Here is a 26,582-nt window from a genome sequence, read left to right on the forward strand (position 1 = left end):
TTCACACACCACGAGTGGTTTTTATATTTGCACAGACGCACTCAGAAACAAAAGGGTTTTATTGCAAGCATATTTTTAATACAAAAACAGAACAAAACATGTTTATAATTTTAGTTTTACACCGTTGTGTCATTAACACCCCTCCCTCCGTGAGGTCGCCATCACACAGAGTAGCGCAGCATCAACAGCCCCCCCCCCCCCCCCCCCCTCAGACACAATAAATAAATAAAAATCACCTTAAGATGTCTTCTTACTGTAATTTCATTTGTTTTTCATAAACTTCATCTCTTAGACTGAGATCACACTGAGACAACTCGGCATTTGAAAAAGAGCCTAGAAGAAGAGGAGGGGGGGGGGACGTGGGGGAGGGACATGAGGGAGGAAACCTGCTCTCATTGGTCCCATCTGCCCAGGGTCACCTGTCACTCACAAAGTTTAGTTCTCTCTAGACTTGAAGGGCGAACCCTTTGGTCGCGGTCTGGGAATTGTAGTCATTAGCAAAACGAAAGAAAAATGAGCAGAAGGCCGCCACCAGGGTTAGAAACCGAGTGAGTGATGTACAAAAAAACACAATAACCATAATACTAAATCTCTTTGCGAAAGGTGATATGACATGACACTGAAAAATAAATAGATTTTTCTTTCAAGCTAAATTAAAGTACAACTGGATTATAAATTAACCAGAAAACAAAACTCACATTCGCAAATTCATTTTTTTTTTTTTTGCATACAGTGACTCAAGTCGACGACCTCGATCATTTCCTGTAACAATGACACACGTAACACACACCGCCGTGTGTCAGAGAGAGAGCGTGTGTGTGTGTGTGTGTGTGCGGCTGGGTGCGTTGACATGAAGGAGGGTCTGCGGAGGAAGAGACGATTAGTGCATGCTGGCTGTCGGACGTCGGGTTTCACATGTCGTATATCATACGTGCCGTTAGCCGGGTGAGTCACCGCGTTGTAATTCTCCACGACAAAACCACACTGCCCTCTGCTGAAATGCGCGCTCACGCACACGCGAGGCTGACGCCGGCGTTCCAGCGGTCGGGAGGAGTCCGCTCTGCGGCGTTTGAGTGTGTGAGCGTTTGTCCTCGGCTGCAGCAACACCGCCGTCACCACAGTCACCACGGCGACCCTCCGAGTCAGAGGCCAGCCGCCGTGTGTGTGTGCGCGTCGGGCATCGTTTCCCGCCTCCTCGGCTGCTCCACATGCGCTTTGCGGATCTGCTGAGCTGACCGCCTTCCTCGCCAACCAGTCCGTAGGAGGCCACATGGCGGTCGTTGCATATTTTCTTTTTAAACTCATCGCTGAGGCGTCCGGCCCACAGGCAAAAATAATGACTCGCGATTCTTTATTCTTGAACGTCCTTTTCTTGTTTCTGTATCTGTGGCGGTTCCACTCCCCGTGTGTGTCTGTGTGTCAGTGTGGTACGAAGCGGCCGCTCGGTCCGATCCGGACCCGAGCGTGTGAGTAAGGCAGCATCGCGCCCGGTCGGTTCTGTGTTTGGTTCTAAAAGACGAAGCAGGAGACTGGAAGGCAAAATGAGGGTCGCTTCTTAAAGAGGAGGAGTCCAGTCCGACCCGCCGGCCTCTGGCAGTGCTCCTCTTGTGCAGGTTTTCAGTCCGTTTAGGAAACCGAGCACAGCGAGAAAGACACTTACTCATCATATTCATCTCCTCTTCGCTGGAAAATATCAGTCGCAGTGCACAGACTGTGTGAGCCCCGTGGATGGATCTGAGACTAAGAGTCATAAAGTAGTCCCCCCCCCTCCCCTTCATGAAACGGGTCTGCTCCAGTTTCTCGGCGGCTGGAGTTACTTCTTCGTGGTCCCCGGGTTCTTTGGGCTGGGGGCCTTTTTGGAGATGGTGGGAATCTTGGAGGGTTTGGCCCCGGGGCGGCGCGGGGTGTCCGAGGCGTCGGAGCAGACCGAGTGGGAGTCCTGGAGCTCCGATGCCTCCGAGGCGTCGCTGCCGCGCCGGCTGCTGGCTCGGCTGCCGGCGCGGCTGCCGGCCCGGCTGGCCGGCCCGCTGGCTGTGGCGGCCCCTCGTTTGGGATCTAGTGGGTAGACGGTCCAGAGTTAGTGCACCATCATGCTTTAGCCACGCGAGCACCTTTCTTAATAGATCTCTCACAATCTTGGTCCCTAGAGGATGAATCCGATCCCATTAGCTGTCACCTCAACTCAACAGACCAGCTGCAAATATCGTCTGGACATGTTCTCGCTCCACTATTGAAGGTCACATTGGTGGTTCTGATCAACATTATACCTGCCCAACATCACCACGTCACACAGCTCCCAGTTGTGTCATGTGAAGAGGAAAGAGCTAATGGAGTGATCATGAATGCCACATGCCACACACAGTCTACGGCGTCATGTGACGGTTCGCTCACCGGCTCGTGCCGGCTTGCTGGAGTGCGGCGTCCCTCCGTTCTCTCCAGTCAGCGAGCCTCGACTCGAGTGGAACGTGGGCCTCTTTAGTTTGGACCCTGACGGCGCCCCCTGCAGGAGAACAGTCATCAGATGAAGGACAACTGGACTGTGGAGGTCATGTGACTGTGACATGTGACACACACTAGTATTTCATCACTGCAGAACAAAGAGAATCACAGACAGCACATCTAATGACAGATGGACGCTTACACAGACACAACCAAACTAACCATCTCTCCCACCTTCTACCTTAGAGGAGTAAACTATTGATTCATGACTCCATCCATAAAATAGGGATTGTTAAGTATTGTAAAACATAATAATAATAAACAAGCAGCAAGGCCGAAGCTCCATCAGTCTCTAACAGTTAAGGTTATTAGACTGTTCTGATCCAAAAGAACCAATAGTTTCTACTGTAAAATGTAACCGTTTGTAAGACCGAGTAAGAAAATCAGGAAAAAGTCACAGGCGTCAATACGTCTTTGTGAACATCAGGTCATTTGTACCGAAGCGGATTTGAACTCTTCACAGCCCTCAAGAGACGACCTTGGATTCAAACATGCTAACCAGCTAAAGCTGCAGCTTCAGCGTTTTCCCATCACAACAGCAGACGTTTCTGTGGGACGGTGCGAGCGTTAGTGCAGTAGCGCGTTCAGTGGGGGGGGTCGGGGGGGGGGGCAGGGAGCATGGTGGGTGGGGTGAGTGTGTTACCTCGTGCCCAGGAGTGGTGTGGCCGTGACCGAGATCTGGGCAGCAGTGGCACTTGGCTGACGTTGGAGTTTTACTGTGTGACAGCCAGGGCTTGGCATAGTCACGCGAGTGAGTGTGGGAGGACTGAAGGGAGGAAGGGAGCAAGGAAGGACGACAGGACGGGAGGAGGAGGGCGAAACAGTAAACGGGGGAAGCAAGTGAAGGAGTGATGGAGTTAAGGAGGGAAGTGGAGGAGCGGTTGGATGGCGAGGAAATGCAGCGCAGTGGATTGTTGTGTAAAAGCAGATGATTTGATTTGCAGTTTTCATTTGGTTCAGAGAAGCCAACAAAGCAGGGAGGACATTATTTTGAAGGCAGGTTAGCAGGAATGACAGGAACGAGGGGAGAAGATGAAAGACAAAACAAAAAAAACAAGAACACAAAATAAAAATTTGCAGTTAAGGATGTGGTGACTGAACAACAACAACAACAGCAGCAGGATGACAACAACCTAACAACGTGTAACAAACAAAAAACACACAAACACACATTCAGAGTCCCCGGTATGTGTTCAGTCGCTCAACACTGACAGTAAATGTCTTTACACGCTAAATGGATGACAAATGACTACTGATGGCTACATGTGGTCTGGTTGCCTGGCAACAACACGGACGGACCATCTGGATGACAGCCTCGTTGTCTTTGAGGTTCTGTCAATAAAAATAAAAAAAACCCTGCGTACAAATCGGACTCTTACCCTGGATGACGCGGAGGCCGTCGGCGTGGCGGGGGTGGAGGGAGCGGAGGGGAGGGAGGCCCCGCTGTGGGAGGCCGAGGAGGAGGAGCGGGTGGGCGAGGCGTTGCGGGAGCCGGGTTTGGAGCGGCGACCTCGCGAGCGGAAGGTGGCCAGACCCTGAGACGTTCCTTCTGGGAGGATGAACTTCTCCCGGAGCTCCAGGTTGGTGCGGCCGCGAGCTGGAGGGAAACAGACGGGGAAAAGGACAATGAGTTACTTTCTAGGCCGGATAACAGTTCCTCCGATGGGGCGATAGGGGAGGGGGGGGGGGGGGGGGGGGGGCACAGGCAGCGAGCAGAGGGAGGGAGAGAGTCGGTGCTTCCGTGGCTGCAGACGTCAGCATCCGTGCACTTTTCTTTTGAGAGTGCAGGGTGGATGTTTGGAGGGGGGGTCCAGGGGGCGGTGAGTGCAGGCGGGTCCAGTTGTTCTTGGTGGGAGCGCTGAGCGACCGCGTGTGAGTGGAAGCGCATTCGATACGCAGCGAACGTTCACCGAGCGAAGCCCGCGGATCCTCATCCTCCGCTCATCACCAGTGAAAACGTTCTCCGCCCGCCGGAGGTTCTTCTGCACCACTCAATTAGAAAGCCACCGACTGCGTCTTTAAAGGAACAGCTCAACATTTGGGTTTTCCTCACTCGCTCGGTGTGACTCACTTCTAGATGTCTGGGTCAGGAAGCTTGTCTTTGTCCAACAATCTAATGTTGTTAATTCAATTATTATTATTTTTTTCCAGATGCATTGATCTTGCAAGATCTTCTACATGTCAGCGAGTCACTAGAAGCTTTTAGAAAACAGATTACAGCAGCGTGCGGGTGTTTCACATGAGGGGAAATGAACTCCAGGCACACGCTGCTTTTCCTAAATGTTGAACCAATCCGTTAAGCGATGGCACGCGTCTCCCTGGTCTGTCAAAAAAGACATTTCCACAGAGTGACGGAGACACTTTCATTGTGTATTTGAAGAAAGATCTGAGGTCGGTGCGAGCAAAAAGCACAGCCTCTCTTCTGTCCTTCCTCTGCAGGATCTCCGGTCTCCACTCGTTTGGGCGTCTCGCTGCATCTCAGCCGTGTGTCCACAGCGGGTCTGGACAGGTCTCAGGCCCGGTTTAAGCTAAGCGGGAGTCAAAACCTCTTCAAAACGAGCCGCGACAGCATTCATGTACAGAAAGTAGTGCAGCAGCCCCAGCAGACGACAACAAGCCTGGAGAAGCCAGCCAGAGACACAGAGAGACAGAGACAGAGAGACAGACAGAGACAGCAGTGGGAAATGGAACACACAAAAATATGACAGGACAGGAAATCACGAGGAAGGATGGAAGAGAAACTAATAAGTGAAAATAGGCAGAGGAAGGTGGAGAAGAAGGCTGCAGTTGGCCGTAGCAGCAGTGCAGCTCGCGGCCTCGTCCCCCGGCAACCCAACGGCAAGACCGCTCAATTAGACGGGTGCACCCTGCAATTACGTCCCTGAACGCCATCCAAGCCAGGTGCACCCTGTAATTGCGTCTCCCACCAACCAGCCGGCGCATTTAAAGGAGCCACGTTGGAAGCCGGCGCTGTTGGGAACGCGGGCTGGCCACGCCCCCCAGGTCTTACTCCCACCGCCCCCCGTGTGATGTTCATTTTAACATGAAAACACGACTAGACAACAGTTTTACGTTTATATCTATTTGCTGAGACATTCCTCATCATGCAGTCATAACATTTAAAAGAAAAGCTAATTAAAAGTATAATACAATAAAGACCAGGGGGTTGGCCAAACCCTGCTTAAACGTGAGTGAAGAAAGCATGACTGACATCAATGCCTAAACACACACACACAGACCTTAGACCAGTTAGAAACTGCGCACACACACACACACACACACACACACACACATCCATATGGACACGGAGAGCAGAGCAGTGGTTAAAGATGGAGACTGACAGCTGGACGCAGCGTGACAGAGCAGCAGAGAGAGAAGTGTAGATACCTCGGCAGCAGAAATAGCCAGGAGTGACAGTCACTGAGAGACACAAGAGAAAACGGGAAATAACTGCATGCTCAGTCAAATGAAGTGTCTCACACACCAACAGGCACCACTGTGCTGTTATCTTATGCACAGACCATAAAACACACAACCAACCAACCAACGACCCCTGAAAAGTGGTTTAAAAGACAAGTCAGGATATCAGAGCTTGCATGAGCAACAACAGCTGGGGGTTTGGGGGGGGGGGGGGGGGGGGGAGTCAGGAGAGCAGAACAGTGGGGAGACATAACATTAGTCAGGTGATCACAGTCAGCAAGGCACAAGACCAAGGCCAAACCAACAAACCCAAGGAGACGAGATGAGTGAGAGAGGAGGAGGAGAGACGAGGGGGGCAGATGAGGAGGCAGGCTGTTAGGAGAGAGGGGAAGCGTAAGGGATTGAGGAGAGGTCCAACCTATACGAGATGAGATGGAGCTACTGGAATCGGAGCGGAGAATCTTAAGTCCCGGATGTTGCACTGGGGAAAGAGAAAAAGGGAGGGAGGGAGGAAAAGAGAGGGGGGAGGAAGAGGGAGAGAACTGAGGACCATGCACCATGCAATACTACCATTTTATTTGAAAAGTGAACGGAATAATTAAGACAGAGGGGGGAGAAAAAGAATCGGGACAGAGGGTGTGGAGGGATGAAGTCCTTGAGGATGAACTCAGAGAGACGTGAGCAATAAAGATGGAGGGAGAAACAGAGACGCCAGATGTGGACGGCCCTTGACGGGGGACCGGGAGGGACGAGTGGCGGCGTCTCGCTGCGCCACCGGCTGACAGACGGCTCCACGCGTCGTCACTTAGCGAGTTGTGTTTCCCTCCAGCACGCCGCTGTGAATGTGACCAGCGGTGTGTTTGTAGAGCGAGAGTGTGCGTCTGTGCGAGAGGCCGACCGATATCCACCATCCAACATGGCGCCCGACGCGTTTCAATCAAAAGGCCTCATTCTGACGGCTCATCGAATTGCATTTGAACAAAAGATAACAAGTATAGATTCATAGATAAACACGATCACATGTATTATAATACTGTGTATAGTGGGTTAGAGTACTGTATAAAAAGAGGTTTTCTGTAGACAAACGAGGCATAATGTAAGTAGTTAATATCAATCCACTTGAGGACACTATGTTCTTCTTAAGAGAAAAGGCCTCTGGTAGCAAGCTGGAAGCAGAAAGGTCAGCATGACTGCCAAGGAAAAACATTTTTATACCTCCATGTGTATAAAACCACCACAAATGAACAACGAGTTAATAATGTAGCCTGTTTCAAACTGGTGGATCCATGCTGATTAAGCGACTACAGGCAGGTTCATTACGAGGACACTTCCTCTGCAGGGAGACGGGCAAATGGACTCAACTGTAAAATGTCGTAAATCAACCAGATATAAAGACACTACATTTAAAAAGGTTTAGGTACAAAGAAAAAACTTCCACAGGAACACATGGTCAGTCGGGCTCTAGTGTGAGTATAAAAAGGTGAGACCGAGCAGGAGAAAGGAGGGGTGTGTGTGTGTGTGTGTGTGTGTGTGTGTGAGAACCCCACTCACCTCTGCACGGATCATTTTTGACCAGGAACTCATCCAGCGCCATCCAACCACCTCCGACTCTCACCATCACCGTGCTGCGCAGGATCCTCACCAGACGCAGCTGCTGAGAGTCACCGAACTGATAAGTGAACGGAGCAGAAAACCAGGGGAGGAAAAAGAAGAATGAGCAGATATAAAGGGAGGAAAAGGAGAGAGAGAGAGAGAGAGAGAGAGAGAGAAGGAATCAGGAAGAGTCAGTGATCAAAATAGTATTTGATAGATCATTTGAATTGAATCACAGCATCCCAGAGCAGCCCAGGTACCAGATCTGTTCTACTCCATGCAATGACAGAAGGAACATGCACTGGACGGTCGGATGATTCCCATCAGCCACCCAAACACGAGCGTTATCATTAACAGTAGAGGAAACAAACCGCCGAGCAAAGCCCCAGCAGAGGGAATGCAGATCTGCTTCTCAGCTTCAGTGCACAGCGCACTATACATCCCCTGCAGGCAGGTCCCGCCGGGCTCACGATGCACAACCCGTCACTCATAACACCAAACAAATCACAGCTGGACGGTGAAACCGGCTTCCTCTGCTTTTGTGCCACGAGCTCATTTTGGAATTAGATACTAAGAAGCAGAATCACAGGGAAGCAGATTTCACACATCCGATCACAGCAGCGGCGCCTTACCTGGTTTCCGAGGAAGAACTACAAAAAATCCAGCAGACACGGAGCACAGGAACACAAGGAGAAAGAAACAGAGCCAGAGTGAACCAACATGTAGTGAATCCATACCATTTATGTGTACGAGTTTCCAATAAACCCTTCACGTCTTCTGTTATTTGAGCTCAGGATTAGTTGCGTGAGCACGAACATGAACGCTTGTGGATGTGATCACGGTGCTTCGTTAACTGATGAGGAGGATGGAGGTGAAGGCAGCGACGACACGTGAAGTCAGCAACAAACATGAAGACGAGATGTGACACAAAGTAGTCGGCGTAGTGTTAGTCACACACTCATGGATTGGACACACATTCTGGAGCAGTGGGAGTGATGGGAGTGATGGGAGTGATGGGCGATCCAGTAAGTGATGCAGGAACGCCACACAGACCGCTCGGATCACTGCAGGGTTCAGACTCCTCTTCATCCAAACACATTGAAACAAGCCCTGAACCCGGCTTGCATGAGGAAGATGTTTCTTTTTAGCCAACAGGGTCCTACAATCTTTGGATTTATGTTTCAAGGCTTAAAGATACAGTTCACCCTCAACTCCTTTTTATTTATTTCTTCCCTCTTGCACAGCGGTGAGAGGGCGGAAGACATCAGCTGTCCAGATGACTGATTCGCTCATTTAAAACCAAACTGCACTCGACTCGTGGCGCCCAAACATACATTTCAGAAATAGGTCATTTAAAATAACAACTCGCTCACATTTTTGTGAGCAGTTTCATCTTTTGTATCACCGATGTGCTGCTAACTGACCTAGCTAACTTTAAAGCTAAAGAACGAGCGCTGTAACGTTTAACACTAAATGCAAGAAGCAAATCAGCCTTAAGAGGCGCCATTGAGCCTTCTGTAGCCCCGCCTCCCCGGACCGGGGGTCTTAAAACTTGCATTGGCTGTGATTGATCTTTACTGGTGTTCAGAGACTTCAACCCTTAAACAAAGGTTTGAACATGACCATCACCTCAGTTCTTTATAAGCCAAGTTTGAATAAAAATGCCTGTAAATCTGGTAGCTCTGTTGTGTAAATTTGCATTTTGTTTTGTTAATTTAATTTACACTTTCTAACTACAAGACATTTTTGATTGACTCCTAGCAGCTCTATTCAGTCACACTTATTAATGTTTTGGTGATAACAAAGAAGGCGGAAAATCCTGGCAGGCAGTGAGATTAGTTATTAACTCGTTATGTCAATGTTATCTTGACACGATATGATACAATACAGACATATTAATACAACATGACATCATGGTTTGAGATGGACACACAAAGTAGATGCTGAGAAGTTATGTTGAGGTTAAATGGTGAAGCCAGTTAATAATAAACTGTCCATTAATCAGATCGGGGTCAAAGCGGCCAAGTTTGCAAAGTAACAGTTGACAATTTCTCATGGGTTTTTATCTGTACAGAATCTGTAATTGTTCTATTTTGCAAATTAATAACTAGGAGCCAAAGAAACTGACTTCAGGGTTTAAATCCCTGCAAATGTATACTGCTAATCTAAGCACAAAGAAACAAGATTCTTTACAAATCCATTTTGACCGAAGTCTGTCAATATTTACAAAGCAATGAATTGACTGCAGGTCGTTTGCTCTCTAAACATCATCAATCTGAACCAGAGACTGAGCTGAACTTACCCGGTATTTGTTCTCTCCTATCTGCTCCACCTGGAACCTCTTGGCACATTTACACTGAGCCACCTGCCGAGTCACCTGCACAGCAACAACCAGAGGAATCACCCTCCGTACTCATCTCGTACTCCACCGCTCCACATTCACTGGTGCTTCTTACCTCATCTTCTATCTTGTCGGCGTCGGTGGTCGGTCTGTACGCGTCCTTGTTGGGGTGCAGAGCGGCAACAAACTCGTAGTAGTCGATGTAGCCGTCTCCGTCTCTGTCAAAGATGTCGGCCACGGCTGTCATCTCCAGCCTGCTGGTGGGGAACTCTGCACACGACAACAACAACGCTCAACACAAGACGCCTCGAGCAAATGAACCCCAACAGCGCGTCCCCCCGCAACCCACTCGATGCCAGGATGCCGTCGATGAACTCCTGCCGCGTGATCTTTCCATCCTGGTCCTTGTCGATGCGTCTGAAGAAGTCCATGACGCGGGACTTCTTGTGGTTCATCCAGCGCATGTACTTCTTCCTCCACACGTCAAAGTCAAAGTTGGCAAACTCCTTGAGCTGGAAGCGGACGGCGCAGACAGTTCTGTGATCAGTTCGGCGTAAGGGTTTTCTTCTCTTCCATTTTTAGAATTTAACCTCTGCTCCAATAACAAGTCTATAATAAGCAGTGTGGCCGAAATACAGACACTCAGTTCCCAAAGGAGAAGAAATGTCCCCATTGAAACCCATTAAAACCACAGCACAAAATCATCAGGCTCTTCCATTCAGATTGAGCCATTTTCCCATGATTGCCCTAGATGTGTTTTCCTAATTGGATTATCTCGGCGGTATCGTGTTTGAAAAGCAAAATCAATTTAATTGTAAATTATTGACTTAAACCAGACTGAAAATGAAAAATCCCCCCAATGCATTTAGTGTAACAAATATTATTAAAAAACAACGGTTCCCTTAAATAAAGAAACTGGCCTTTACAGGGTTAAACATTCTAATACTATCAAATTGTATAAAAGAGGCAAAAGAGTTGATCATATTGTCTTGATAAAAAGGACACCTCTTCCAGTCGGTCCAGACCATCGTTGAGTTTGCGCTGGCGGTCCAGAGCCAGCAGCCACACCTGCTGCCACCTGGCACACAGCTGGTTGAGCCTCGGGTTTCCTCCCGAGAGCTGCACGGCCGCCTGCTGCTGCTGCTGCTGTTTTCCTGCAGAGGAAGCAGAGAGTTAACGAATCCTCGTCACATCTGATGGACCCGCGCTACCGAATGGGAGCCGATGGCAAACACGGGGGACTCACGGGCTCCTCTCCTCTCGGCCAGGCTGCTCGGAGCCTCAGCTGGTTTCCTCTTGTAGGTCTTTGTCACTTTGTCAACGTCCGGCTGCTTCCTCGTCATCTCCTCCATGAACATCTGACAATAACAAAATGTTAACGGGCAGCACGGACTAATCCAGCTTCAACTCCGTCTACTACGCGTTTGCTTTTCCTGAGGAGTCGGTGAAGCCCACCTGGTGTTCTGTGATGAGCGCTTTGAGTTGTGCGATGTCCTGAGGAAGCGGCTCGGTGTCCTTCTGGACCAGTGTGGTCTCAGCGAACTGGAGCCACGAGAGCAGCTCCTCCAGCAGGTTGGCGTTGTTGAGCACCTCGGTCAGAGCCGTCTCCAGCCGCTGCTCGTGCTGTTTGGCCCACGTCAGCACCTGCAGAGCGAAAGGCGCTGATTAACATTTAATGCTTTCTACCGTGTTATTATGTTATCTAACATGTGGAAACTATATTTAAGGGATGTTATGAATAAACCTCCGCCTCAGGCTCCTCCCTGCCTTACCTCCTCAAAGCGTGCCCTGATGATGGTGATCCAGTGCTTGATGGTGGTGATGGAGTCCGCGTGACACACGGTCAGGATGCCCTCCCCCATTCCCGCCGCCTTGTTGACGTCCGTCCTCTTCTCCTCCACGGTTCCCATGAAGTCGCGATGTGTGTGCAGCAGCGCCTGCAGCGTCTCCGCCTCCTCGGGTAGGACGCCGCGGAAACGCAGCGTCTGCTCCGCCTCGGAGAGCCACTCCAGAAGGAACTGTATCGCTGTGCGAAACTCCTCCGCCTGATGGAGAGACGGGTCCACGGTAAGAGCGGGCCCTGGGGATTATTGGGTGAAGGAGTTTGCGATCAGCTGATCGCTCTCTGACCTGTTTGAGGGCCTGCTGGAGACGCGTTTGCTTCGTGACCGACAGAGCGCACACCGTATCCCAGCGGTTGCTGAGCTCCTGAACCTGAACTTTGACCCACGCCGTGTCGTCTCGGCCCGTGTCCATCAGCTCCCGAGCCGAGCGCTTCAGAGCCTGAACGCTGCTGGTTCTCTTCCCCAGCTCTTTTTGGAAAGCCTGCAGGTTATGGACGCGAGTGGTGTCAGACAGAACCTTCTGCGGCATCATTGTCATCGCGGCGGTTTAACCAGCACGCTTCTGTTCACGCACCTTGTGCGAGTCCATGAGGTTGGACACGAGATCCAGATCTCCGTGGACGGGCAGGTCTTCGGTCAGCTGCGGCTCCACCCGGTACAACCAGTCCACCAGGGCCTGGAGAGCCTCTGCGAACTGGCCGGAGAACAGCAGAGCCTCCTCCAGCTTGTGCTGCCTGGATGCAGGAGAGAAGACAAACGGCTGTTCGTTATCATGTCCACATCCGTCCATGTGTCTCCATTCGTCCTTCACTTACCTCTCCACGCTCTTGCCACACACGGTGTCCCACTTGTCGCGGACCTCTCCCACGAGGTGGTCCAGCTTTTGGGTGTCTGTGGGCAGCTGAGCCTTGTCCCTCATGGCCCTCCCAGACCTCACCGTCGTGTCGTAAACCGGCTGCTTGGACCCCAAGGCTTTCTGGAACTCCTGCTCAGGCGCAGCAAGGGGAGGAATAGTTTTGTAGATTGGGAGGAATAGAATAAGGGAAACGGGGTGCGCGATAATTGCCTTGCAAGTACCTTGTGTTTGGCCAGCTGGACTTTGATCTTGTCCGGCTCGTTGGAGATCTCCAGCTCAGAGTCCAGTCTCTTCTCGGCTTCTTCTAGCCAGTCGGTGAGCTTCCTCCAGGCCTCGTGGAACTGAAGAAAAAGTTTGTTATTCAACCCTCTAAGCCGCCAAAACAGCTGACAGGATGCAAAAGCATGTTTTCTACTGAATAATTGCCAAAACTTTAAAACTGAGCCCTAATACAGCTTTTGTTTTAACCAAATCCTTTAAAATAACTAAATTCTGCACACCCAGTGCAACGGTGAAACTGTGATTGAGTACGGCTACCAAGAATTGCAACTTGTATTTTTTGTCTTGTCATGATATGAGGCATGTTAACTGTTATACTGCACAAAATAAAAAATAAATAAAAAAATGAAATAAACTGCTCGGTGTTCAGAGGTTTAATACAAACTATCTGAAGGATGTTATAGTCGATCTCTTACCGAAGGAATCTAATGTTCACATTCTAGATTTATTATCAGTCATCACGGTCTGACAGTGTCGTTTATGTGAATCTCTCAATTTCCCGTTGCCAGTGAACCCTCCGTCTACTAAAATATACCCGTTCAGTACCTGTTTGGCCCGTTTGCGGGCCTCATCGAGGTGTCGCCCTCGGTCCAGTGACCTCTGGACCAGCTTGTCCCAGCGGGCCTGGACGCTGAGCAGCAGGTTCTTGATGAGAACGACGTCCTGCTTCAGGCTGGCAAAGCGGAGGTGAGAGCCGGCCTTCTCCAGAGCCAGGACCTGCTCTCTGTGCGTGTTCACCTCGTTCACAAACACCTGGGAGCGCAAAGAGAGTTAGCGAAGCACGCAGCGGCCGAGGCATCTTCCGCTGCGTTTGTAGTGACTTGGCGAACGTCCGCTACCTTGTGCTCGTCGATCTGGAAGAGGACAGTGTCCAGTATGAGGCTGGGGGACTGAGCCATGTTCAGGGTCTGCTCAGCCTGAGTCAGCCAGTTGATGGTGTCCTGCAGAGAGGTCTGGAAACCTGTTGCCAAGGAAACGGCCTCTTCCAGCTTGGCCTGGAGGCGGTTCAGAGTTTAAAATTGATAAACAAAACAAGTTGGAAAAATCCAGAGGGAAAAGCCGGTGAAAGAAGGTCTCCTTACCCTGCGGTCGTCCATCTTGGTGTTGAAGCTGGCCCACTTGTTCTGCAGCATGGCCAGGTTCTGCTGGGTCTGGGTGGTCCCGGGGCCTGCGTCTTCTCCTCCACGAGCTAGCAGCATGGACTCTCCTTGATCCAGCAGACGGTGGTACTGGTCCGCCCGCTGGGCCAGCTGGGCATGAAGCTCCTGCAGACGGAGAGGACGCAAAAGGTGAGCGCAGGTTGGTTGGGAACAATGGACGCTATTAAAGATTCAGCTGTCATGTACCAACCGCACAGGATATTACCATGAAGTGTGTGATAGGGAGGCTTGTGGGTGCCATAGAACCCATTGTCATAGACGCTCCATACAAATGTAGCGGCTTCACCAGTACCTTTCACACTAGCTTAGCCTAGACGATAAGACGGCTCCCCAGGGACATGCGTACAAAACCCCTTTCACCTCCCAGAAAGGCTGTTTAAGAGATAAGACGTGTATGAAGGTGGATGAGGGGTCCTCGGTTACCAGGTGCTGCTCCAGCTGCTCCCTGGCCGTCTCAGGGAGACCGCCGGTCGGCTTGGCAGCCGACAGCTGGCTGTCCGTCCTCCTCAGCCATTGGAGGAACTCCTCCAACTCGCCGTGGAAACCTTCAGCCTGCGCAATAGAAATGATTCGGTTTAGATTTGCTGAAAGTAAAACAAAAGCCAGTGGCTGTCATTGCGATTCGTGCACTGCACCTGCTGCAGAGCTCCCTCCAGCAGCTTCTGCCGCTCCTGGGTCTTGAGCAGCAGGCTCTCCCAGCCCTGGTTGAGGTGGTCCAGCTGGTCCCTGAGGTGGCTGGCCTCGTCGCCGGGAGAGGACTCCAGCAGCTCGGTGCCCGCGCCGCTCACGTTCTCCACGGTCGCGTGATGGGATAGAACGTCGTTACGCAGAACCTGGGACCCAGAGGAGGGAGAAAGAAAAGGAATCACCAAGAGTTTAATCAGAATGTTTCACGTTCAAGAGCTGGTGATGGTGAGACCACGTCAGGGCTACAGGTCATCAGCACAAACTGGAAACACAGCCAAACAATCTCAAGGAAACACTTTACAATTTCAACTGGACCAACGCGAATAAGTCACACGGGAAAAGGCATTTTTGATTTTTCAGTTGGTAACAAACGTGGACCTACGTGATGTTTAGCCAGCTCGATTTCGATGGCCTTGGGGTCAGAGCTGACTGGTCGCTGCGTGTCCAGAGTGGTGTGTGTGTGGTTGAGCCAGGCCTGCAGCTCAGACAGGGCATGCTGGAACTGACCCAGGGCCAGCAGGGCGGCCTCCAGCTTGTGCTGTGGTGGACGAGAGACACGGGCTCAGGCTTAAAAATAGGAACTGAACTATTTGGGCTATAATGAGAAACAGCTGTCAAATACATGCAATCCTCCAGAACGCTGACAAAGACTCCCGAGAGAAAGCCAGCGGCCTCCCCCCTGCCACATGGGGCTTTCTCACCTGTCTCTGGGTGATCTTATCCCCCAGGTTTTCCCAGAGGTGTCGGAGCTCAATCAGCGGCTCCTGGATCATGTCCCGGTCCGTCTGGTCCGACACCTTCTTCAGCAGCAGCTCCCCTGGTGGCACAGCTTCTCCATGTCAATCTGCTGCTGGTAGACCTCCACCTTGTACTGCTGCTCGGGGAGAGCGAAAAGAGGAGAAGTGCTTTGTTAGTACTTCAGAAATATCTCATCACGGGGTAACTTAAATTTGTGTTGGATAACGGTGCTCTTGCCCACCTTGAGCTCTTCTATCTGCTGTTTGACGGTTCCCAGGTCGGTTCCCACAGTTGACATTTCACACAGCTTGATCACTGCGTTGTCCAGGTAGTCAAACATGGACTGGAAAAAACGCAGAAAGAACTGAGTCAACTTCAACAGGGCAATATTTGCATCACTTGTCACAAATACCAGACACCAGTCCAGTCAAACTATGAACGCGGGCCGACTGATGCACAAACCTGCAGTGCATCCTGGTACTGCACGGACGCCGTCATGGCCTCCTCCAGTCGCTCCATCCTCTCTCTCCACGTCCGGTTCAGGCCCTCCCAGGCGGCGTTCATCTGGGAGACGGACGGGAAGTCGCGTTAGCGGGTCGACATGCAGCGGCGCGGAAGCAAAACAACTTGGTGTCGATTGTCTCACCTCGTCGATGGTCTTCTTGACTTCAGGTTTCTCGGTTTCTCCGCAGGCGAAGATGAGGTCCGCTCCGAGGGTCCTGACAAACTCCAGCTCCTCCCTCAGGCCGTCTGTCTCGGCCTTAATGGCCTAGTGAAAGGACAGAGAGATGTCGCGTTGAGTTGCTTAAACCGCCCCAAACACATAGATGAGCTGGTCTCCTCCGTACCTCAGCAGCCTCGATCTGCTGCTTGATGAGCGACGGGTCCACGCCGGGGTCCTCCAGCTCTTTCACGATGTCCTGGGAGTCTCGCAGCGTGCTCAGCAGCGCCGCCACGTCGGCCCAGAACTTCCCGGCCAGGTCAAAGATGTCGTTGAGCTTCCCCTCCCGCTCCTCGGCCCGCTGCCGGATCTCGTCCCACAGGGAGCGCAGGCGCAGGAGGCGGGTCCTGACAGCTGGAGGAGGGAGGAGTAGTTTAAACAGGCTGCTGGAGAACAGCGTGGGATCCCACTGGGCACTTGGCTAGTCTTTATCTCACGTGAAGACGATTAATAATAACGCTGTCTTTGTTTGAAGTTTAGTCTCACACGCCGCTCCCACTAACTCTGCACAGAGAGGCCTTTTCTTTTCACAAAGCGTGGACGGCTGGAGTCCTTTGGAGGTCAATACAACAAAGATGTGTGTGTGTGTGTGTGTGTGTGTGTGTGTGTGTGTGTGTGTGTGTGTGTGTTGGTTGTCTAACCACGTGGTAACGTTGGAAGAAACAGGCAGCGACTCATTGCATTTCATGGTTCGACAAGGTCTGCCCTTACACACACACATTGACTTACGCTGGCCGGTTGACTGGACTGGAGCCAGAAAGAAGATTATAGTTGTGTCCAGATTATGTTTGTGATGTCTGTTACGCCTGATTGTGTAATGTCCCAGTTAAAGCCAGTGCCGTTCCAACTGTCACACACAAGAGGTAGTGTGTCTGATTAGTTAGTTTATTTGGCTCATCAAGAGATTCACGGGTGAATAAATCAGTGAAATGAGTGTCAATGCTTCTTCCTGTTGTAACGCACGGACCGGTTGGCCTGCCTCCCGTCTAGAATGTTGTTATTATTATTGGATCCTCCTCCACATGTGCAATCCGGACTCTCACCCTGAGCGGCCGGGTCGTCGTGAGCGGCCCGCCTGATGAGCTCCTCTCCGCGGGCGCAGAGGGCGGAGAAGCTCGGCAGCAGTTTGTCCAGCTCCAGCCCCTGGGCTCGGTGCTCCGCCAGCTGCTCCCTGATCTTCTCCACCTCCGCCGCCACGGGGGGAGGCTGCCGCAGCCGCTGGGCCGCCCCTTCCAGGGTCTCCAACAGGGGGTCCATCTTATCGTGAAACTGGGGGCGAAAGGAGAGTTTGAATAAAATGTTATTAAGAGGAGGAGGCGGGTGTGTTGAGGGGGCTGGGTTTGGGTTTTTGACAGCCTGGTGACATTTTGAAAGTGGAAAATAGTGAGATATTATGTAGGTGGTGCGCCATCTGTGGCAGAATGCAGAAACTCTGCTTTTCATTTTCATTTATTTTGTATAGCCTAAAATCCCAAATCAAGAATTTGCAGTTGGGGGAGTAGAATAGCAGTACAGCTCTTATATGACAATATTTGATATCTCAATAATGTACCTTCAGCATGTCATCCAGGCAATTTAAATCAGACAAAGCTGTATCTACCAAACAGGAGGGAGCTGCTAATCCACTAAATTCAGTTCAGGGACAGAATAGAAGAGACAATTTATGGAGAAACAACAGGCTTCTTTTTATGCATCTGAGGGGAATCAGCTCGATCGCTTCACAGCACAACAAACCTCATCTAGACACAAGTGATACAAAAGGAAAGCTATCAAGGACAATCAGGCCTAGTGAGACCTGGACTCAGGTTTAGGCTCGGCTTAATGCCAGTCTTCCTAACAGATTCTATTCAGTTGTATTGTCACCCAGGGTTGGCACACACATGGCCTGGACTATTATGGAGATCATTTAAAAATTAAAGGGATATTCCACATTTTTTGAAGTGAGGTTGTCTGCGGTACTCTTCCATTAACTACAGCAGCAGACTGGACTTGTCAAAGGATTCCAGAGGCTCTGAACAGAGCAGAGTCCCGATGGAGAAGGTTCTCTGTAATGTAGCAATTATTATGGTGACTAAAATAGGTCCACAGCAGGACTTTGCTTTGTTCCTGTGCTCCTCTGTTTTTCCAAACATCAACTAAAATGGAAAAGTACAGAATACAACCACACTCCAAAAATCAAACCCGTCCCTTTAAGTGGAGAATAAACTGGAGATCTCCAATAATCCAGACAACGTTTACCTTTTGAGATAAAGTGGATAGATAATTACATCATCTCAGATTAGTAGTCGAATAGTATTAGTATAGATTCATATTTTACTAGTCCACCAAATCATGTGGCGTAGCCGCACCCTGAGTGTCAGTTTGATGCTGTCAGTCAGTGGTCTTACCTCTACCAGCTGGGTGATTGCAGTGAGCAGTGACGATGGATAGAATGATGGTGAGAGGGGGGGGGGGGCGACACACACAATCCACAATGAACGAGGGATGCGATGGTGGAGGGTTGCAAGGACGAGGGGTGGACATGATGGGGGAGATTAAAGGTTAAAGGAGGAGGAAGGAGAGACAAGGAGGGTGGTGGTGGAGGATGGAGTGAGAGATGAGGACGGTGGAAGAAGAGACATATGAATTGGATTTGACAGAGGGAAGAGGTTTGGGGGGGGGGGGCGGAGGGTGGAGAGACAATTCAATGAGTTAAATCAGAGACATGCACAGTGTACAGAGAACAAAATGTCAGGCAGCACAGGTGATTCAATCAAACTCAGCAGATGAATACAGCAAGAAACCAAATCTACAGATATGATCCAGCGAGACTAAAAACTCATCAAAACTCATCGTCTCTAAGTCATTAGATCTAAAGCAAAATAGAAGAAATAACACCTGACAATTAATCCTTGTTATTATTTAGTTTGAGCAGCAGACAGAGCAAACACATTTGGTGTGAGGCTGCAGACGGCGTCTATCATGCTGGGAACAGACCTGAGTCAAACAGTTGAACAAATATTGAACATAAAACTCTTCACTGAGCCACAATTTAAGTCAACGCGTACACTAAACAGAATTTCAAACAACTCACATCAAACCTATCTGACTTTTACCCGAGTAGATGAAATAAAACAAACTATTAAAGCCAGGTCAGTTATCACACGCTTTCCCAAATCCAGCGTCAGTTCGCAATGAGTCCTCGGTGACGTACCTGCGCAGACTGGGACACGGCCTCGTCTAAGGTGGTTGCACGACCTTTGACCCCCTCTTTGATGGCCAGGTAGCGCCTCTCGGCCTCTGCGTAGCGCTGTGTCACCGCGGCGCCCTCCTGGAGGCTAAGCTCGGCCAGCTGGGGCCCGATCTTCAGCAGCTTGTCGATGTGGGGCTTGTGCTCTGCGATGGACTCCCTGAGTAGCTAAAGAGGCAGACGGAGGACGATAAGATAAAGCACAGCGATGGCCTCTTAGGTCGGGAAGGTGAAAGACTGTGGATCCTCGTACCCTCATCTGGTCCTGTTGCAGCCGGAGGGCGTCCGTGTCGATCGCCGGCGGTGGCAGCTGGGTGATGAGGGCTTCGGTCTCGCCCAACCACGGCTCCAGTTCCTCGTAGGTCTCCCAGAACCGAGCGACCAAAACCTGGGCCTGCTCCAGAGCCGAGAAGCGCTCGCTGTGGCTCTGGCTCACCGCCTCATAGCGAGCACTGAGGGAATCCGTCTTCACCTGACGGAGCGTAAAAAGACGTGAAGGTAAGAGCTCAGTAACAATCAATCAATGTCCAGCCTCGGCCGGTGACTCACTATGAGGACGTCCTTCTGGGCGTCGCTGCACGTCTCCAGGATGTCGTCTCTGGTGCCAAGCAGCTGGTCCACGGTGTCTTTGTGCCGGATGATGTCGATGTTGAAGGCCCTCTGCACCTGCATCTGGGCCACGGTCACGTCCGGCTCCAGGCTCAGCGGCCCCAGAGACGCCAACTTGCGCTCCGTCTCCCCAACCCAGGCCATCTCTGCATCCACTGCCTCCTCGTACTGGGGGGGGGAGGAGTCAGCGATTAGCAGGTCCAAGTGCTCGCAGTAAGAGAGCCAGCCACTGGGAAAGACCTGTACCTGCTGAGACCTCTGGATGGCCGCTTGCACCAACTGCACCCGCTGAGTGATGGTTTCGTCAGACTGGCGGTAGCGCTGGTTGGCATCGGCGACCAGGCGGTCCAGGCCCTCGCGGGCCCGCCACGGCACCAGATCCAGCAGGGCGCTGCCCACCTCGTTCACCGTGTCTAATACCAGGCGCTTCTCCGCCGACACCTTTTTCAGCTCCTGCATAGATGGAGGTGAGGGACGAGTTTTGCTAAACATGACTAAATAAAATCCTGTGCACGTTTTCTCGGCTGCACGCGAGTCAAACTGCTTATTAAACTATAAAAGCTGAAACTTTGTGAAACAACTCGACAGATGCATTGAAAGGCAATCATTTATTAGATTTTTGATTTTGTTGCCGAGTTCCAACAAAAAAAATCAATGTTACCATGGTAACCTCACTGTGGGTGGATTGATACTGGAACGGCTGAAAATGTCATCACAGACAGCAGCTGTCCTCAATTATCTGTTCCTTTCAAATAATACGTTTATTTATTCCAATATGGGGGAAAAGAAAATCATTCAAATGTGGATTAACGCTGTTGTGTCTTTCAAGGGCCCCATAAATTAATTTCTGAAGCGGGACTTTTGTTCAAATGTATGAAACAAAACTAAATCTTCCCCAGTTCAAAAAAAACTGGTGAAGATATAAATTGCATGCGCACAAATGACACACAACCAGTTAAAAATAAAGAAGCAATCAGTAGTGTGTTATATAAGACATAAAATAATCCTTCTATACACATACAATCTTAATAATGCCACTGTTGTAATCAAACTGCCTGTAGAAACCTAAATGTTATGTAAAGGTTATGAAAAGACACACATTTCTTTTCTTATGATTTCACAGTTTCCTTCAGACCTTCCAGATCTCGCTCTCCACCCACCTTCTGTCTGTCCTGGTAGGCGGGAGTGGCGTCGGGCTCCACATTGTGGAGCTCCGCCTCCACGGCGTCCAGCCACTGGTTGATGTCGTCGTGGGCGCTGGCGAATCGCGTGGCCAGCTGCAGGGCCTGCTCCAGGGTGCGCAGGGCCTTGCTGCTGCCGGCCGTCATCTCGCCGTAGCGGGACTTGATGCCGTCCAGCTTCTCCTGGATCAGGAGGACCTCCTCGCCTGCAGGGGGACACGCGGGTCGGGGTCACGGGTCACCACGGGGCTTTCATAGAGCTGGAGGCAGCAGCGTATAGAAGAAGGCCTACGAGGCACTTCTAGCTTTTCTGTTTTTCTCTCCTTTTATTGAGACTCAGTAGTTTACAGAGAGGGAAGGTTAGGAGAAGAGGGTGAGGTCACCTGTGGTCTGTTTCAGTAAGGCTTGTCCATTCTTGATGGCCTGGTCCACTGTCTTCTTCCTGCTCACAATCTCCTCATTCAGAGACTGAGGGGAGAGAGCGCGGCGGTTAACCGCGTCGGTTCAAAGAAAGTAAGTCACACCGACGTGTTTGTGCTTTGTACTAGTGAGGCAAAATATATAACATAAGGTACTAGAAGAAAGATAATATACATAAGGTCATAACTTGAATGTGTATTACATTTTATATATCATAGTATTTACTTCATTCAAAATATGACATTGTAATTGATTAAACAAAGCGGTAAAAATGACACAAATGATGTGTGATATTTGACGTGTGATGTGATATTTATATAAAATACACAGAAGCCCTTTCCCAGATGGAGGTTGTGACGGTTGTTCCCATGTTTCGTGGCGGCGTACCAGAGCGTGTCTGTGCTGCTCGGCCAGCAGCTGGTGCTGGGCGCTGTGGACGGAGACCTGCGCCAGCCTCTGAGCCACCTCCGCCAGCCAGTTCAGCACCTCCACCTCCTCCTCCCCAAACAGCTGGGCGTTAGCCAGCGCCTGCTCCAGCATGCCCGCCCGCCGGGAGCACCAATCGGTGAGCTCCGAGTGTCCCGACCTCAACGCCCCCACGCGCTCGCTCAGCCAATGGCGGTCGGCCGCGCAGCTGAGCGGCGTCAGCGATTGGCTGAGGGACTCGAGGCGGTCAACCTCGGCTTGGCGGGAGGACACGTCCTCTTGGACCGCCTGGGAGGTGTTTGTGTATTTGTGTGTGTGTGTGTGTGTGTGTGTGTGAGAGAAAGGTGAGAACATAACAAAAAACAGAAAGAAAAAAGGTGTATGAGCATGCGAATGACAAATCATAGACGAACAGGAAATCATAAACATCAATGAATGAACAAATGAGTAGAATAACAAAATAATAACGTAAACTACAGAAATGAAAACTAAAAAGGCAACTTGAAATGGACTTAATGAAGGTTGTTTGAATTGTAAATGACTGGTGCATTTTATGCCTTGTGCTTCCTCTTCAGGTGAGTTGTGTGTAGATAAAGTGTCTTTTATCGGGACTGCTGTGTGTTTGTTATTCTGAACTATTCTTTATATGCTACGTTTCAGTCACAGTAGACCAACAATACCAACAATATTCAAAAAGGTAATTAAGTTAGAAAGTTCGCCTTTACAGAATATAATAGCCAGAACGAGACACAGTGAAGGCCAACGTCGACATGACACTAAATCCTTCACACTGCTCCTTCTAGATCTTCTACCTAGCCTTTCCTAAGGTGACAAAGAAGTCAGACTCCTCTGTACCGAGCGGGGGGGGGGGGGGGGGGGGGGGCAAACGGTACCTTGTGCTTGGTGATCTGCTGGCTGATCTTGGCCGTCTGGGTTCCCATGGGCTCGGCGGAGCTCAGGCGTCTCTCCGTGGCACTGAGCCATTCTCCCAGCGGCTCCAGAGCTTCGTGGAAGTGAAGAGCCAGAACCTGCAGCTCCTCCAACTGCCTCTGCCTGGGGGAGGCGAGGGAGGGGGGGGGGTCTTATTGGTATCTTATTGCATTCGCAGATTGCGACTTGGACATGATTTTGCGTCATAACAGCTGTCGTCTCCTTTTTTGAATGCTGTTCATCAAATGTTTTTATGATCCATTATTACATTTTGAAGGATTTCATAAACGGATAAAATGGATTATTGTGGTTTGTTTCAGAGAGAAAAAGAGCTTTTACAAAACAGTGTCTTTTTGTGCGCGTGAACCGAGGCATTGCACAGCAGGCTTATTGAGAAAGCAGCGTGTGTGTGTGTGTGTGTGTGTGTGTGTGTGTGTGTGTGTGTGTACACGCTTCAAATATTTACGTTGTTAATGTTTATGCTAGACAGCGTGATTAATTCCAGGCACACCAAGGCTTACAGAAAGTTGTTTGGCATAAATGTTTTATGAATATATTATGACTACTATACACAAGATCATCCGAGATATGAAACCTCTTCACTGAGCTTTACGGGTGTTTACTCATTTTCCCTTCAAAAGAACCATTTCCGTCCCCAGTGAACAGAAGAGGCCACAGGGACAGAAGGTAATGATTCTATTCGTTCTCTTAGTACAGCGATGGTGCTGAATGGAGCCACATGCAGATCAAAGAAGAAAACAGGAAAGAACCACCAACAAAACAAATATTTACTAATCAGTTAATATGAAACAGTCACTTTTTTTTAAATGAACAGTATTGATATATGCAACCTTTCTTTCTGAGCGTTACCTGCCAGCAGCCTTGTCCAGCAGGTCGGTCCATCTCTCTGCCAGACTGTGCAGCTGGGTCCCGATCTTCTCTCGGTCTGCAGTGTCGGCCGTGGCTGCGATCCGCTCTCCCTCGGCGCGGATCATCTCGACCGTCGGCCGGCGGTCATCCAGCAGCCTCTGGAGCAGCTGGAGAGAGAGAGAGAGAGAGAGAGAGAGAGATAGAGAGAGAGAGAGAGAGAGCGGCTGTTACAGTAGAGCGATGGAGTCTGTCTGTCTGTCCGTCCGTCCGTCTCATATCCGGAGAGGCGTCCGTCCGATCTTCTTCACGCTCGCCGGGTGTTTTGCTGGCGACCCTGATGACGTGCACTGATGGAATACTGCAGAAATATTAAGTATATCTAAATAAGAAAGCAAAAACATGGCTGTGTGGAGTAGTGGGCGGGACATCTGGGCTCTGCAGACTTAAGCGAGCACTATTATAGAATTAAACCTTTAGAAGCATTGCTAACGGTCTTTACTTTGGATGGACAGATGTGATCAACTAGTAACTGTCGCCAAATGGCAGATATTGGCTGATATCTCTTTGAGCTGCTGGACATTTCATTAGGGTATATGCTGCTTCTTAAAGAGGTGCGGACAGAACACATCGCTTCAGTTAACTAGTGATCCAACTGTTCTTGGATCCGAAAACAACATTTGTCAACTAGTTTCCTTCCTCGTCTCCTTTGAACCAGCAGCCCCGTGGAATGCACCCCTCGCCACAGTTCTCGGCCCAGCGGGGACACCGATCTCCGTCACGGATGTTAACGCGCCTGATTGATCGCTGGTCGAGGTTGCAGCACACTCGCGTGCACAAACACAGGAAGTGTATGTTGAGTAAACAGAGGAAAAAGTGTGTGTGTGTGAGAAATAAAGGGAAAGTCTGGATTCTATTTCAGTTAGCTTGCCTACAGTAAACAGCGGTTCTACTTCTACTGATATTTTTAAAAGTGTAAAAAACATCCACAGCGGTTTGCTGCTCGGCCCCGGTGCTGCTACTCCTTTCTGTTTTCCCCTAACTGGCTTTCTACTGTAGATAATATATTGACGATGGAATTGAACTTCAAATAATGCTAACTGTGACTTTAAAACGCAAAGGCACTTCATGTAAAACTCTTCTTATCAAACTGTATATTTGAGAACCTAAAATCATTTGTAAAATCAAAGGTCACTCATTCATCTTCTCGTACTTTTTGTTCTTGGATCTGGGCCTTGACCACGCGGTACTCTGCTGACGGGGGCTTCTGATTGGCCACCAGCTCCTCCGTGTCGCTCAGCCAGCTCAGCAGCGGCTCCAGAGCATCCTGGAACTTCCCACAGTGCAACAGGGCCTCCTGCAGCTGGGCGATGCGCTCGGCCACCTAAAGACAGGACAGGCGGCTTTGTGAGTGGAGAACAGGAAGGCGACGCGACGCTACGCCCCAGTCTGTGCGCGGACGTACCCGCTTGTTGAGCGAGTTCCATCGGAGGTTGGTGGTTTCCAGGTCATGCTCCAGGGCCTGGGTGTCCGTGTGCTTGGCGGCGCTCTGGATCAGGCCCTGACCCACTGCGTTGATGTGCTGCAGCTTCGGCTGGATGCCGTCCACCTGCTCTCTCTCCACCGCCTGCAAGAGAAAGGGCCGCCATTCATGGAGTTATTCAAAAGACACAAACCCCCCCCCCAAGAAACGCAGTAGTGAGCTTTACCACATTATGCTCCTATATAGTAGAGTGACTGAATAAGACAGAGTGCAGAGAAAGAGCAGAGAGGGGGACAGGAAGGGAAGAGGAGGGATGAGGGTGGAGGGAGGAAGAACAAAGTGGCGGAGGGGAGGGGGAGAGGAGGATCATGGGGATTAGAGAGTGGGGGGCTGACTGGGAAAGGCTGAGTCGACAACACACACACACACACACACACACACACACACACACACACACACACACACATACACACGCGGCCGAGTACGCGAACACACTTGCATGGCTGCACACAAAGGCCAACACTCGCATTTATGGCAGCTACACGGCGAGCGCGCCTGTCTGGACGCATTACTCGCACACGGCGGCGGGCTGGAGCCATCTTGTGATGACAATAGACGCAGCCACCCGACACTAAAGACGACCAGACTTGACTTCCCGGGCCCCGAAAAAGACGAAGCAGCAGCAGATACGCTTTCACAGCAAATCTGGGCCACTATCGCATCTAAATACACATAGTAGTGAGTGGGAATACTCGCCTGTATATTCCAATGGCCTTTTTGGCTGTGTGTGTGTGTGTGTGTGTGTGTGTGTGTGTGTGGGGGGGGGAATTGCTGTTTATGTGTGGACAAAAACAGCAATTTCCACCAAACTGCAGACTTGAGATATCGTTAGCCGTACACTTAGAAAACGTTTCAGCAGATTCCTGAGCTATGAAGTGTTCTGATTTGTCGATGTTTTCTGAAAATAGGAAAACAGTCCGGTGAAAATCTACCATTACAACAGCTGAGGCAAAGATGAGAGAAAGAACATTCGACTCTGCTAAACTCCTGTAAACCCCCCACCATCCAACAAAATAACTCACGTAATTCCATCAGCTCCTCACCATGAGGAACACTGTAAACCAACTTGGGGTGTCGAGGGCGTAATACTGGGGGGGTAGAGGGGGCGTCGCTGTCATGAAAACGTTTAAGAGGTCCTGACATTCACAAAAGGTCCACAGAGGGAGAATTAGGCCTGATGGCCACACAAAAACAAACACACACACACACAGTGAGATTTGCACAACCACACACACACAC

General features: G+C 50.3%; 1 protein-coding gene across 1 annotated transcript in view; it reads right to left on the bottom strand.

Moving 5' to 3' along the window:
• Positions 1–56: 56 nt before the first annotated feature.
• macf1a (microtubule actin crosslinking factor 1a) overlaps positions 57–26,582 on the bottom strand; it is a 156,067-nt gene continuing 129,541 nt past the window's right edge. The window contains 43 exon segments of the mRNA XM_078080751.1: positions 57–2,055; positions 2,392–2,500; positions 3,143–3,265; positions 3,879–4,096; positions 5,887–5,919; positions 6,338–6,400; positions 7,471–7,588; positions 8,145–8,162; positions 9,815–9,889; positions 9,969–10,123; positions 10,203–10,365; positions 10,859–11,007; positions 11,100–11,211; positions 11,309–11,497; positions 11,626–11,898; positions 11,984–12,178; positions 12,272–12,431; positions 12,513–12,682; positions 12,775–12,894; positions 13,379–13,585; positions 13,672–13,827; positions 13,915–14,097; positions 14,416–14,544; positions 14,628–14,825; positions 15,062–15,217; positions 15,381–15,496; positions 15,499–15,553; positions 15,659–15,760; positions 15,880–15,981; positions 16,064–16,186; positions 16,266–16,492; positions 17,182–17,407; positions 19,332–19,535; positions 19,621–19,839; positions 19,917–20,144; positions 20,223–20,429; positions 21,137–21,363; positions 21,541–21,625; positions 21,965–22,291; positions 22,897–23,056; positions 23,804–23,970; positions 25,014–25,184; positions 25,266–25,427. Of these exon segments, the coding sequence (XP_077936877.1) occupies positions 1,814–2,055; positions 2,392–2,500; positions 3,143–3,265; positions 3,879–4,096; positions 5,887–5,919; positions 6,338–6,400; positions 7,471–7,588; positions 8,145–8,162; positions 9,815–9,889; positions 9,969–10,123; positions 10,203–10,365; positions 10,859–11,007; positions 11,100–11,211; positions 11,309–11,497; positions 11,626–11,898; positions 11,984–12,178; positions 12,272–12,431; positions 12,513–12,682; positions 12,775–12,894; positions 13,379–13,585; positions 13,672–13,827; positions 13,915–14,097; positions 14,416–14,544; positions 14,628–14,825; positions 15,062–15,217; positions 15,381–15,496; positions 15,499–15,553; positions 15,659–15,760; positions 15,880–15,981; positions 16,064–16,186; positions 16,266–16,492; positions 17,182–17,407; positions 19,332–19,535; positions 19,621–19,839; positions 19,917–20,144; positions 20,223–20,429; positions 21,137–21,363; positions 21,541–21,625; positions 21,965–22,291; positions 22,897–23,056; positions 23,804–23,970; positions 25,014–25,184; positions 25,266–25,427 (6,822 nt within the window). The 3' untranslated portion in view covers positions 57–1,813.

The sequence above is a fragment of the Gasterosteus aculeatus genome, chromosome 10, assembly GCF_964276395.1.
Source record: "Gasterosteus aculeatus chromosome 10, fGasAcu3.hap1.1, whole genome shotgun sequence".
Lineage (NCBI taxonomy): Eukaryota > Metazoa > Chordata > Actinopteri > Perciformes > Gasterosteidae > Gasterosteus > Gasterosteus aculeatus.